This window comes from Euphorbia lathyris, chromosome 5, assembly GCF_963576675.1.
Source record: "Euphorbia lathyris chromosome 5, ddEupLath1.1, whole genome shotgun sequence".
NCBI lineage: Eukaryota > Viridiplantae > Streptophyta > Magnoliopsida > Malpighiales > Euphorbiaceae > Euphorbia > Euphorbia lathyris.
In genome coordinates, this window is record NC_088914.1 from 23,796,960 (window position 1) to 23,812,038 (window position 15,079).

General features: G+C 33.2%; 1 protein-coding gene across 1 annotated transcript; it reads left to right on the forward strand.

Moving 5' to 3' along the window:
• The first annotated feature begins 302 nt into the window (after positions 1 to 302).
• LOC136230863 (protein SCARECROW-like) lies at positions 303 to 1,970 on the forward strand. Its single transcript, XM_066020060.1, has one exon. The coding sequence runs from the start codon at positions 407 to 409 to the stop codon at positions 1,949 to 1,951; it is 1,545 nt and encodes a 514-aa protein (XP_065876132.1). The 5' UTR covers positions 303 to 406; the 3' UTR covers positions 1,952 to 1,970.
• The last annotated feature ends 13,109 nt before the right edge of the window (positions 1,971 to 15,079 follow it).

The window sequence follows — 15,079 nt, forward strand, 5'->3', positions numbered from 1 at the left end:
ACTTTTGGAAAACATATTTAAATCCAAATAATCCTGTCCGCATGTAGAATTACTTTTATTCCACTCTGCTAGAAAAAAGAAGTCTTTGAAATTGAATCCTAAAGAGTTTAATAATTAATAATTAAGCCCTCAATAATAATTTAATTAATTAACTCATCACTACCAAACTGACGTGTGTTTGGCTCCAAGTAATTTATCTTCATCTATATGTCTGGCTATGCCGGCCATGCTCTTGCATTGCATTAAACTAATTCAAACTAAAACTTTCTGCTATATCATACACAGACCAGACCATGTTTGTTTCTCTTCCTAGATTTTCCCTTTAAAAATCATTCCTTACCTCTCTTGAACACCCCTCCTCCATCCTTTTCTATCTTTCAATTCTGATCTAAGTTTCTTGAATTGAATGATGAAAGGAGGATATGAAGTGGTTCATCAAGGGGCAATTGATATGATACCATGGGATCATAATTATGCCTCTTTAGGGTTTCAACCTGCTCCAAATTCTAAGCCAGTTGTCAATTTGGAGAGAAACCATGAGCTTTCTGAGTGGGTCGAACATGTCACCAAACAACTAATTGATGACATGCCTGAAATCGCCACTCCTGAAGAAAGTTTCCAACCAGACCCAACAATGGCGATTATCTCTCACACTCACAGCAATGTTATCAATAATTTTCCTTCACTCTTAAATGGTGATAATAATAACAATATGCGGCAGAGAAAACTCACCGATAGGAGCTATTTCGATTGCGGAGACAGCCAAGATTTTCGTTGGGGCAATTCGTCGAACACTAGCTGCGAGACAAACAATAGTGCAAGATTGAGTAAGACAGATGAGAATGGATTGAACTTGATTACCTTACTTTTAGAATGTGCGGTTGCGATTTCAGTTGATAATCTCGGCGAAGCTCATAGAATGTTGCTTGAGCTTACGCAAATGGCTTCTCCATACGGTCCATCTTGCGCAGAAAGAGTCGTTGCTTACTTCGCCAAAGCTATGTCGAGTAGAGTTATAAACTCCTGGTTAGGAATCTGTGCGCCATTGATTAATCACAAGAGCATCCATTCAGCTTTCCAGTTCTTCAACAACATCTCTCCATTCATCAAATTCGCGCATTTCACTTCTAATCAAGCAATCCTCGAAGCTTTTCAACGCCGAGATAGAGTTCATATAATCGACCTTGATATAATGCAGGGATTACAATGGCCAGCTCTCTTCCACATCTTAGCTACACGAATCGAAGGTCCGCCTCATGTTAGAATGACAGGGATGGGAGCTTCAATGGTGGTTTTAGTAGATACAGGGAAGCAACTCTCCGTCTTCGCCAAACGGCTCGGAATGACATTCGAATTTCATCCAATTGCGAAGAAATTTGGGGAAATCGATGTTAACATTCTGCAATTAAAGAGAGGCGAAACCCTAGCTGTACACTGGTTGCAACATTCTCTGTATGATGCAACAGGTCCAGATTGGAAGACGATGAGACTTCTCGAACAAATCGCGCCACGAGTTTTAACTATTGTGGAGCAAGAGATCTTCCATGGCGGATCGTTCTTGGATCGATTTGTTGCTTCTCTTCATTACTACTCAACGCTGTTTGATTCAGTCGGAGCTTATTTAGCATATGATGATGCGAGTCGACATAAAGTAGAACATTCGCTGCTTTACAGAGAAATAAACAATGTGTTAGCCATCGGAGGTCCGGCGAGAAGTGGAGAAGATAAGTTTAGGAATTGGAGAAGTGAGTTAGGTGGTGCATCAAGTTCGTTTATGGCGGTACCAATGAGTGGAAATTCAATGGCGCAAGCTCAGTTGATTTTGAATATGTTTCCTCCTCACCATGGTTATAGCCTTGTTCAAGGAGATGGAACTTTGAAACTTGGATGGAAAGATACTAGCTTGTTTAGTGCTTCTGCTTGGACTTCACAATATTCTTCTTCTAGGTAACCATGGTGCACCCAAATGGTCCCGGACTACGAAATGATACGTCTACTGTACTAATATGTCGCTACTCGACGGTTTTGATCACATGGACCTTCATGACCATACAGTATTTGATCATTCACCGTTAGATCTAGACTTATTAGAATCCTAAGATGGAGATTCAAAGCATTCTACGGCTTAGATTTAATAAGCCTAGATCTAACGGTGAATGACCAAATTCGCATTCAGAAGATGATACGTATATAAAATTTATATGGAGAACTTCCAGACAATAATGGACACGTAAACTTTTCCGATAATCCTTTCAAATATCGTGAGTCGATCGGAAAATCAATCAACTCCATCACCTCTTTCCTCCTCCCCATTGGCAGCCATTGTTATAATATCTATATTTATGCATGATTGGATTAATTTAATTAATTAATCATTATGCCAATGTTGCTTAATTAGTTAACCCAACAAGATAAATAAATATAGATATGTATGGGAGTGTAAAGGTTATGTTATAGTTAGAGGATTATTGATTTTAGTGTTTCTTTTGTAATCCAATATATCATTATAAACTTAGATCAAATGTTTATTGAGTGTCTCTCTCTTCTTGTTTGATAGCTAGTTGGTGTATTTGCAAGAGAAATTTTTATGCTATATCTTGATTAATTATTTGAGTTAATTACAAAACTACATAAATTTGAAGGTTCATTTACATATTTAAATCCATTACACAACATATTAATTAAATATCTAGATTATTTCATTTGTGATTTTCTCAAAGTACCATTCATATATATATAACAATTTAGAAGTTTCTTACTCTTTCTTCTTTCTCTCTTTGTTTCTCTCTTACCATTCATCATATTTGTGTATCTATTGTATTTCTGCTATTTCTTTCGATTGGTTTTAAGGTTCTGTAAATTTTTTAATATGTTGTACGTTTTGCCCAAAATACTACTTCGCAGATATGAGTTTGCTTAGCGATTATCAGAAACTGCAAAGCAATTCTTCGCTGTTGGGATAAAATCGCAAAGAAAACTCAAATTCGTGAAGTTGTATTTCCCTTCGTGATCTTACTCAAGCTTCGCAGTTTTGCTCAACTGCGAACTAGTATCTTTTGTTATTTGCCTAAAATATACACAAGTAAACAACATGTATAACCAAAACAATATCAAACCAAAACAATAGCAAACATGTATAACCAAATGACATCAAAACAAATTTCAAATTCCAAAACAAATTCCATGACCCACTTTGTTGATTGTTGACTTCTTTTTTTAATTCAAAATTTCAGGAATCTGTGAAGACCAAACATCCACAGCTTCACTATGAATCCAAGTTGTATATGCTTCTTTAAGGATGGAGTAAGCCTCACCTCTTTATCTCTAACACGCACATATTGAAATTTAAGTTATAACCTGTTTGGAGCTTTTAAAACTTATAACAGGACAAATTTTTGTTTGTATTGCCTTTTCTGATTTTATAAACTATAACCCTGTCTAAGGTTCTTGTGCTCCAAATTGTTGGACTTTTGAAGACTAATAGATAGGCCCAACTGAAGATGGTTAGGGTTTCTTGAGGAGTATAAATGTAACCTCTTTCTCTGTAATCCGTATCTCTTTCATTATAGTGAAATATTCTGGCTTGGTTGTGCTCCCAGACATAGTCATTCATATCGAGTGGCGAATTGGGTAAACAATTCTTGTGTGTTTCCTTGTTTTTCGTTTATCGTAATTGCATTTATTCCTAACACGAATTTTTCTCAGCAATTTAATCTAAGACAGTAAAATGGTCTCAAAGCAAAACATTTTCATGTAATTTATAAATAATTTCATCTAATTTTTCTCTTATGAAGCTGGAATTCCACACTCAAATGGTTTGGAGTGGAAGCTCAATACAACATCATGGTCATTGATCTTCTAGGACCAGGTTTGGAAGATTTGTTCAACTACTACTACAAGAAGTTTACATTGAAAACAGTACTAAGTGGGTTTAAGATTGATAAGTGGTGGATTATATTAAATGGGTTTTTTGACACCCAATTTGGAAGGTTGTAATAGTAAAGTATTTTTATTTTCTAAAACTCTTACTATCTATTTTATTTCCAATAATATTAGTTACTATAAATATTTTAGTAATTTTATATATAGCCTTATCTTCATTTGCTCTCAAATAAAATAATTAAACTATGACTTAACTTATTTTATTTCCAAACACAACACTGTAATTTATAGACTATCACTTAATTTATTTACTTTATCATTTTTATTAACACTTAATGTCCGGAAATCGAATATTCTCTTATATCTCAAGCTTTTTGTCGGCGCTTCCACCTCGGCCTTCGTTTCAACCTAAGCCATCACCTTTAACCAAAAACCATATCTGATGGTCCGGTCAAAAATTCATGTATACCCCAAGTTTTTTATCGTCGGTTCTGCCTCACTCTCAGTTTCGACCTACACCTCTACCTTTAAACCTGGGTAAGAGTTTCAATTACGATTTAATATGTTTTAGAGAACTCTATCTGGGTATGGTTTATTTAATATGTTTCTTCTTTAAGTGATATCAGTTCAGAAATCACATTGCTTTAACTTCATTTCTATATTTGGTTGAAAAAAAATCATGTGTAAATGTCCAAACTGGAGAAGTGGTTGATGTTAAGCTGGTACATGATCTGCTTCAAATAAATTGATTTAAGATTCAATGTACTTCGAATTATATTACATGATGGGTTGGGTAGTGTTTGAAGATGCAACTTTTCTATACTTCTATTTTTATGAACATGTTTATCCACAATTCCTCTTTTTTCTCTTTTGCTCCATCAATCCGCTTAAAAAGTGAATCTTGAATCTTGTTCTTTTTTTTCCAATGATTTAGCTTGTGAGTTCTTTGGGCGTTGAATTGGATTATACTTTTAAGTTTTAAGCATCTTTTTATAAAATGATTACAACTTATTATAGAGGTTTAGACTACTTGTTAAAAATTAGAACTAGTACAAGTACTATATATTATGTTCCTTCTGACTGTGGCATTTACTATGTACACAAAAAGGTTTCAATCCAGTTTTAATTGAGCAGTAGCCAGTAGGGTAACAGTTTGGACGAGTTCTTTATAAATAATTGTCTAGCCTTATGCAAAGTGCCATTGGTTTTTCTTAATTAAAATTATGACATCAATTTTGTCCAGAAGAAATCAGTTTTTTCATGTATGAATTTTGTAGTATTTGTATTTGCGCCTTATGTCTGCTTCTTTATAAATAATGTACTTATCCATGACCCACTTTGTTGATTGTTGACTTCTTTATTGAATTCCAAATTTCAAGAATCTATGAAGACCAAGCATCCACAGTTTCACTATGAATCCAAGTTGTATATGCTTCTTCAAGGAGGGAGTAAGCCTCACCTCTTTATCTCTAACATGCACATATTGAAATTTAAGTTATAAGTTGTTTAGAGTTTTTGAAACTTATGATATGACAAATTTTTGTTTGTATTGCCTTTTCTGATTTTATAAACTGTAACTCTGTCTAAGGTTCTTGTGCTCCAAATTTTCCTCAGAAATTTAATCTAAGACAGGAAAATGGTCTCAAAGCATGACACTTTCATGTAATCTGTAAGCAATTTCATCTAATTTTTCTCTTATGAAGCTGGAATTCCACATCTCAAATGGTTTTCGGTGGAAGCTGAATACAATATTATGGTCATTGATCTTTATTGGACCAAGTTTGGAAGATTTGTTCAACTACAGCAACAAGAAGTTTACATTAAAAATAGTACTTAGTGAGTTTAAGATTTGGTAAGTGATGGACTAAATTACATGAATTTTTTGACACCCAATTTTGAAGGTTGTGATGTAATAGTAAAGTATTTTTATTTTCTAAAACTCTCACCTTTCTATTTTATTTCCAATAATGTTAGTTACTATAAATATTTTATTTTTTTAGTAATTTTACATATAATCTTATATTCATTTATCCTCAAATCAAATACAATAATATAATTAAACCATGACTTGACTTATTTTATTTCCAAACACAACAATGTAATTTATAGACTATCACTTAATTTGTTTACTTTATCATTTTTACTAACACTTTATGTCTGACGACGAATATTCTCTTATATCTCAAGCTTTTTATCAGCGCTTCCACCTAGGCCTTTGTTTCAACCTACGCCATCACCTTTAACCAAAAACCATATCTGATGTCCGACCGAAAATTCACTTATACCCCAAGTTTTTTTTTATCGTCGCTTCCACCTCAGTCTCAGTTTCGACCTACACCTCTACCTTTAAACCCGTGTAAGAGTTTCAATTACGATTTAATATGTTTAATATGTTTTAGAGAGCTCTATCTGGGTATGGATTATTTAATATGTTTCTTCTTTAAGTGATATCAGTTCAGAAACCACATTGCTTTAACTTCATTTCTATATTTTGTAAAAAAAATTCATATGTAAATATCCAAACTGAAGAAGAGGTTGATGTTAAGCTGGTACATGATTTGCTTCAGATAAATTGATTTAAGATTCAATGTACTTCGAATCATATGACATGATGGGTTGGGTAGTGTTTGAAGATGCAACTTTTCTATACTTCTATTTTTGTGAACATGTGTCTCCACAGTTCCTCTTTTTTCTCTTTTGCTCCATCAATCCACTTAAAAAGTGAATCTTGAATCTTGTTCATTTTTTCTATGATTTGGCTTGTGAGTTTTTTGGGCATTGAATTGGATTATACTTTTAAGTTTTAAGCATCTTTTTGTGAAATGATTACAACTTATTGTAAAGGTTTAGACTACTTGTTAAAAATTAGAACTAGTATAGGTAATGTATATTTTGTTCCTTCTAAATGTGGCATTTACTATGTACAGAAAAAGGTTTCAATCCAGTTTTAATTGAGCAGTACCCAGTAAGGTAACGGTTTGGACGAGTTCTTTATGAATAATTGTCTAGCCTTATGCAAAGTGTCATTGGTTTTTCTTAATTAAAATTATGACATCAATTTTGTCCAAAAGAAGCAGTTTTTTCATGTAAGAATTTTGTAGTATTTGTATTTGCACCTTATGTCTGATTCTTTATAAATAATGTATTTATCCATGACCCACTTTGTTGATTGTTGACTTCGTTTTTTTGAATTCCAAATTTCAGGAATCTGTGAAGACCAAACATCCATAGCTTCAATATGAATTCAAGTTGTATATGCTTCTTTAAGGAGGGAGTAAGCCTCACCTCTTTATCTCTAACACGCACATATTTAAATTTAAGTTATAAGATGTTTAGAGCTTTTGAAACTTATGACATGACAAATTTTTGTTTGTATTGCCTTTTCTGATTTTATAAACCTTAACTCTGTCTAAGGTTCTTGTGCTCCAAATTTTCCTCAGAAATTTAATCTAAGGCAGGAAAATGGTCTCAAAGCATGACATTTTCATGTAATTTGTAAACAATTTCATCTAATTTTTCTCTTATGAAGCTGGAATTCTACATCTCAAATGGTTTGGAGTGGAAGTTGAATACAACATCATGATCATTGATCTTCTTGGACCAAGTTTAGAAGAATTGTTCAACTACTGCAACAAGAAGTTTACATTGAAAACAGTACTGAGTGGGTTTAAGATTTGGTAGGTGATGGATTATATTAAATGAGTTTTTTGACACTCAATTTGGAAGGTTGTAATAGTAAAATATTTTTATTTTCTAAAACTCTTACTATCTATTTTATTTCCAATAATGTTAGTTAGTATAAATATTTTGCCTTTGATAGTAATTTTACATATAACCTTATCTTCATTTGCCCTCAAATCAAATAAAATAATATAATTAAACCATGACTTAACTTATTTTATTTCCAAACGCAACACTGTAATTTATAGACTATCACTTAATTTATTTACTTTATCATTTTTATTAACACTTAATGTCCGGCGACTGAATATTCTCTTATATCTCAAGCTTTTTTTTCGGCGCTTCCACCTCGACCTCTGTTTCAACTTACACCATCACCTTTAAACAAAAACCATATCTGATGTCCGGCTGAAAATTCACTTATACCCCAAGTTTTTTGTCGTCGCTTCCGCCTCAATCTCAATTTCGACCTACACCTCTACCTTTAAACCTAGGTAAGAGTTTCAATTATGATTTAATATGTTTAATATGTTTTAGAGTGCTCTATATGTGTATGGTTTATTTAATATGTTTCTTTTTTAAGTGATATCAGTTCAGAAACCACATTGCTTTAACTTCATTTCTATATTTGGTTAAAAAATTCAGGTGTAAATGTCCAAACTGGAGAAGAGTTTGTTGTTAAGCCGATACGTGATTTGCTTCAGATAAATTGATTTAAGATTCAATGTACTTCGAATTATATGACATGATGGGTTGGGTAGTGTTTGAATATGTAATTTTTCTATACTTATATTTTTGTGAACACGTTTATCCACAGTTCCTCTTTTTTCTCTTTTGCTCCGACAATCCACTTAAAAAGTGAACCTTGTTCTTTTTTTTCTATGATTTGGTAAGTGATGGATTAAATTGAGTGTATTTTTTAACACCCAATTTGGAAGGTTGTCAATAGTAAAGTATTTTTATTTTCTAAAACCCTTACCTTTCTATTTTATTTCCAATGATGTTAGTTACTATAAATATTTTATTTTTTAGTAATTTTACATATAACCTTATCTTCATTTACCCTCAAATCAAATAAATAATATAATTAAACCATGACTTAACTTATTTTATTTCCAAACACAATAATGTAATTTATGCGTCCAGATCCTCTGGAGTTTAGAAAAACTCTACAGTGTAGAGTTGAGCAAATCTAAGCCCTCCAATTAATCCAACAATCACAATTAAAACCAAATAAAATATTAATTAATATTCTTTTTTCTCTCTCTTCCTTTCCATCACCCACTCTCTTTTCACACATTCCATTCCTTTCCCCCACATTCCTTCACTGTCAACTCACCACAGTCACCGGAAAATTATCCATAACCGCCGGATTTTTCTCCGGCCACCACAGACGCCGAAAAATTATCTCCGAATGCAGCATAATTCTCCGGACAATTAATTAATATTTTATTTGGTTTTAATTGTGACTGTTGGATTAATTGGAGGGCTTAGATTTGCTCAACTCTATACTGTAGAGTTTTTCTAAACTCTAGAGGATCTGGACGCGTAATTTATAGACAGTCACTTTAATTTATTTACTTTATCATTTTTACTAACACTTTATCCAAACAAAGTTTAAAGGAATACATTTAACAAAGGTATCTCATAAAAAGAGTTTTTTCAAATATTAGGTCAAAAAAGTTAATGATGAAAATTTTAGACAACTCATTCCAAATTAATTTTTTTTAAGATAAGAATGGCAAAATCATATGAGAATTATGTAATTGTGTGTTAAAAAATTAGTATGCAAATCCAAATCGAGATAAGTTGTAATAATTAGATATTTTCACTGCTTAGAGTTGATAATTTTGATTTATTCCCATAAACAATATTAAATAAAAAGAAAAACTAAAAATAAATATTAATAAATAATAAATGAACATTAAATAGAAGGTGCCTTCTATTCTTACTTTGTTTTTGACAAAGTAAGTTTTATAGAATATTCAAATTATTAATTTATTTATTTGATTATTTAAATAGTTACATTAAATACACACTCTGCATCCTTATTTTTTATTTTTTTTATTTGGCTTATTTAATTTTCAAATTTAATTTTATATTTTACAAAGTCAATGATACAGTCTTCTAACATTTTAAATTAATTTATTTCAGGTTAAAGTTGAGGCAAATAAAACAATTAGCGTATCATTTAATTTTTGAGAAATAGTTAAAATAATTGAAGAGGGAAAAGAGAATGGAAAGGCACGTTTCATAATAACAATGAAATACATTAAAAAAAATAATAAATATTTTTCTTCTTATGGGTGTTGTTGGCAGTAGCAGACAAGCATCCCCAACGTGTTAGGTCTGGGATAGATGAGATTTTTATAAAGTAAAATTTTAAATATAACCACTATAATTTCCTTGATTTGGAGATGGACGTTTGTAGTTTTTTTTATCGTAAAAAGCGGACTACGATTATGCACCGCTAGCAAAAAAATTAGTTAACATTGTTAATTTGTTAGTTGCTGACCTCAAAATATAATATTTTAAGAATTGATGATATTATTAGCAACTTTAGTTCTTCAAATTTTTAGTTTTAGATTATTTAGATATTGTTTGGATATGGAAAATAAAATAAATGTTTAAAAAAAAGATAAACATAAAAAAATGGTTTTTTGAAAATGTTGCATAATAAGTGTGCTATTAAATAAATTTAATTTTGAGTCCAAAAAAAATAAAGGGATAAGTACAAAAAAATGCATGTGGTATACACTTTTTACAAACTCGAACCTGTGGTAATTTTTTTGTCTGTGCTAAACGCCGTTAGCAAAGAACGGATTTTTTCACTCACTCCGTTATTTTTGATGACGTGGCAGTTTGACCCAAATTTTGACCAGGGAAAAAACAGGGATTAAATTAAAATATTTGATATTTAAAACCACAAACACAGGCCCCAAAATCGCAACTCTTCCTATTCCAACCTTTGAACTTCAACATTACCAGACACCATAAATCACTGAAAAACCTCATAATCAAGTCGGAATTTGGAGGGGAAAAGTCGAAATTCATCATCTTCTACATCATACGGTTCGTATCCAACCTATTTTCCAAGAAAACGGAAAACCCTAAGGAAGTATGAAGGAGCAGAAGTAAGGGTGAAGACCACTTTTTGAGGGTGTAAAAGCTTGGAAAGTAAGGTACATACACGGTTCTCATAGCTCTCTAATCTCAATTTCGTTACGTTCTGTTTCTTTTAGTTAGGGTTTTTGCGATAGGAATTAGTATATACGATTTTCTTGTTGTTTTGTTACGAATTTGTGGTCGTTGTTGTTAAGGTTGCATGTTAGTGTTAATGAAGTTTGTTGATTTGGGTTGTCTTTAATTTGATGTCCTGTGAGTTCAGAGTTGTGCTTTTAACGATCTTCATATGCTATTTCTTGTATGATGTACAGTAATAATGGCACAAATGAATGTTTATATGTTGTTGTTTAGTGCACAGCTAGAAGGTTATAAGTCTGGCTTGAGACCAATAATAGGTCTTGATGGATGCTTTCTAAAAACACCATTGGGTGGCCAAATTTTGTCTACTGTGGCAAGAGATGGAAACGAACAAATGTATCCATTGGCTATGGCAATGGTAGACAGTGAATGCAAAGCATCGTGGGAGTGGTTCTTGGAGAATCTATTCACTGATTGGAAATCCTAGGGCAACAAAGTGGATTTTTATGTCTAATAAGCAAAAGGTAACAATACCTTTGTTTCATTTAAGTTTGATCTAATTATTATAGAATACGATAGATTTTGATAATTGTTTATGTATGTGTACAGGGTTTGGTTAAAGCTATGGAGAAGTTGATTCCTGGAGTAGAGCATAGGTTCTGTGTGAAGCACATGTATGACAACATGAAGCTCATATTCAAAGGACTAGAGTACAAGAAGCTGTTGTGGGATGCTGCTAAAGCTGGGACTGTTAGGCTGTGGGAACACTATATGAACAAGCTTAAGGTATTTGATGAAGCAGCATGGACATGGGTGATGGAGAAAGATCCCAAGACATGGGCCAGGTGCTTTTTCTCAGTTGAAACTAAATCCGATGTTGTGCAAAACAATATGAGTGAGTGCTTCAATGCTTATATTAAGAAGAGTAGGGATAAACCTGTGGTTAGTTGCTTTGAGTGGATTAGGAAGAAAATGATGAAGAGAATTCATGTGAATGCTGAAGGTATGAATAAATATAGGGGTGATATTTGTCCTTACTATCAAGAGAAGCTGGAGAAGCTCAAATTGAGTGTTAGAGGTTGTATCGCGACTCCTGCTAGGCAGAAGCTTTATTCTGTTGATTGTGGGGATTACACAAGTGTTGTTAATTTGCAAGATAGGACATGTAGCTGTAGGATTTGGGATATTAGTGGTATCCCTTGCAAACATGCAATATCCGCTATTTTCAGGAATAGGGAGATGCCTGAGATATATGTGCATGAGTACTTCTCCAAAGCTGTTTACTTAAGTGTATACAGTCATATAATGTCACCAATACCAAGCAAAGAGGAATGGGAGAAAACAGATCTTCCAGATATCCACCCATGGGTTGTGAAAAAACCTGCAGGAAGGCCTAAGAAGAAAAGAACTAGGCCGTCTGATGAACCGAGAAATCCATACAAGGTAACAAGAGCAGGAGGAATTATCATATGTGGGAATTTCAAGAAAGAAGGGCATAATGTTAGAGGTTGTACCGCGTCTGTTACAGGCGAAACCGTCTGGCAAAGGAGGATGAGAAGAGCCAAAAACAAAGAATTGAATGTCCAGGTAAGGTTATATCAGGTAGACATGGTCATTTGTTTACATTATCTAACTGTTTGATCTAATGATGTCACCCCCTAGACGGGCTGGAAGACCAAAGAAGAACGCTCGTACATCTGCACCATCATCTAAACCAACATCTGCACCATCATCTCGGCCTTCATCATCTGCATTGCTAAAGAGGCGTGTAAGAACACCATTGTCACAGCCATAACCAGCCTCAACTCCACTCTCTACAAGCATACCTGTAGTTTCAAGTTCGCAGCCCCAACCTATGGCGAGTTCACAGCCTCCCAGGGCAAGCAGGATGACACTCGAAGATATCTTACGGAGGTTAAAAAGATGAGATTGGGATTAGATGTTTTTGTGGGTATGAAGTACCCTGAAGTGCACTGTTTGGATGCTTATAGTGTGTTAGATATTTTTTTGTGGGTCTGAAGTACCCAGAAGTTCACTTTTTGGATGTTTATAGTACAATTTATGTGGCTAGTGGGTCTGAAGTACCCTGTTTTTGTGTATGTAATTACAGGTTTAGTTAAGACGTTGGAACGATGTTTACTTAACTGCTTTTGTAATGCATCTTTTATATTTACTTAACCGATTGTGTAATGCATCTTCTATTACAGGTTTTGTGTCAATTACATGTTTCTATAATTCTTACAATTTTGTGTCAATTACAAGTTTCTACAATACAATTATGTGTCAATTTTTTGTCAATTACAGGTTTCTACAATACAATTTTGTGTCAATTTTGTGACCACCAAGTACAACCTTAGCTTCATTGTAAATACATAATTATTGTGCTTACTAATGTCACAAATATCAACCCTAAACCATACCTATAGAACCTACTTCAGTTTACCAAATACCTTTACATAATGCTAACCAACAGATTAAGCAAACATTCTCATTTTGTGTCATCAAGAACAACATGAAACTTAAGCAATTCATATCACAAAATACCAATACCAATTCATACCACAAAATACCATTTCATACAAAATCCCATTTCATGCCAATTGGTATCACAGAATACCAAATGCATACAAAAAAATCCAAGAACAATTCATGGTGCCAAAGACTTCCTATCATTATTCCCTAAATCCAACCAATACATCTCTAACCCTATTATGAAAATAACCAAGCAAACTACATTTCCTATACAGCAGTTCCATGTCCATCTTCTTCCTTGCCTTTGACTCTGCACCATGAGTTCTTTTTCTGCCAGCATCTTTTTAGCCAAACTCAACTCCAACTCCAACTCTTCAATCCTTTTCTGAGCAATGGAAATACCTTGTTCGTATATCTTTCTCTCCTCCTTCAATGCTAATAACACCATTTTTCCCCTCCTACATGGTAATTCATCTATCCATTCAAAAAAATTGCAGCCCTTCACCTCCTTAAAACGCCCACAACCAAAAAACCGCCTGCCCATGTTCCTCGGCGTCTTAGCTGTTCGTAGTGGTGAAATGAATCCGCAATTACATCTCAGAGGTCCTGCTAATTCTTCTTGACTTCCCTGCACCTATGAATTTGAGGATGTTCGACTCATCCTATCACAACGCATTCGGGATTACAATACGGTGGAAGGAGATTTCCAATTCGTGCCAGAAAGGGGAGCGTTGGGTATCCAATTAAGGAATTAGGGTTTGCAATTTTGGGAGAGGATAATCAAATTAGGGAAAGGGGGAGAAGAATGGGGTTTCGATTTTGGGGATTTGATTTTGTGGTTTGAAATATCAAATATTTTAATTTAATCCCTGTTTTGCCCCTGGTCAAAATTTGGGTCAAACTGCAACGTCATCAAAAATAACGGAGTGAGTGAAAAAATATGTTCTTTGCTAACGGCGTTTAGCACAGACCTCTGTTTGCAAAAAAAAAAATACCACAAGTTCGAGTTTGTAAAAACTGTATACCACATGCATTTTTTTTTTTTTGTACTTATCACCAAAATAAATTTAATTTTTGGAGTTTTTTTATTTTAAGACCTAACAAAAATCAAATTGAAACTATCAACTTAAAAAATTTTGACTTTGCAAATGATGAAAACCTAGAGTTCTTTCTTTGAACAAAAAATATAGATACACATATATAAATTGATGAAACTATGAGAATTATATTTAGAATTTATCAATATTTTATTTATTTATTTTTCTTCATAAATAAAAACGGATAAGGTTTTAATATTTTGGAATCAGCTACTTCATTTTCATAGTTTTCAAATATATACTTTTCAAAATTATTTATAAATAAATCTAAGAAAAAATTTCTAAAGAAAAAAAAAGTATAACTGAATGTCTCTAAATTTTATAGGGAAGTGCAAATACACACCCGAAGTTAAAAAAATAATAAAATTTTGTCCAGTAAACACAACATATAACAATTTCGGCCCGAAAAAATGATGCCGCCAGTTTTAATTGCTTTGGATTAAAAAAGTTAAACTTAGTTACATTAGGTTGGGTTTAAAAATTTTGTTGCCATTGTTTTTACTGGTGGCCTACAATGAAGAAAGATGTATCTGACTTTGTTTCCAAATGTTTGACATGTCAAGAGGTTAAAGTTGAATATCAAGCTCTTGTGGGGAAACTAAAGCCGTTAACCACACCAGAGTGGAAATGGGAGAGGATCACTATGAATTTTATAATGGGATTACCAAGAACAAGGCGCAGATATGATAGTATATAGTGGATAGACTTACGAAATCTGCTCACTTCCTATAGGTTCAATAGAC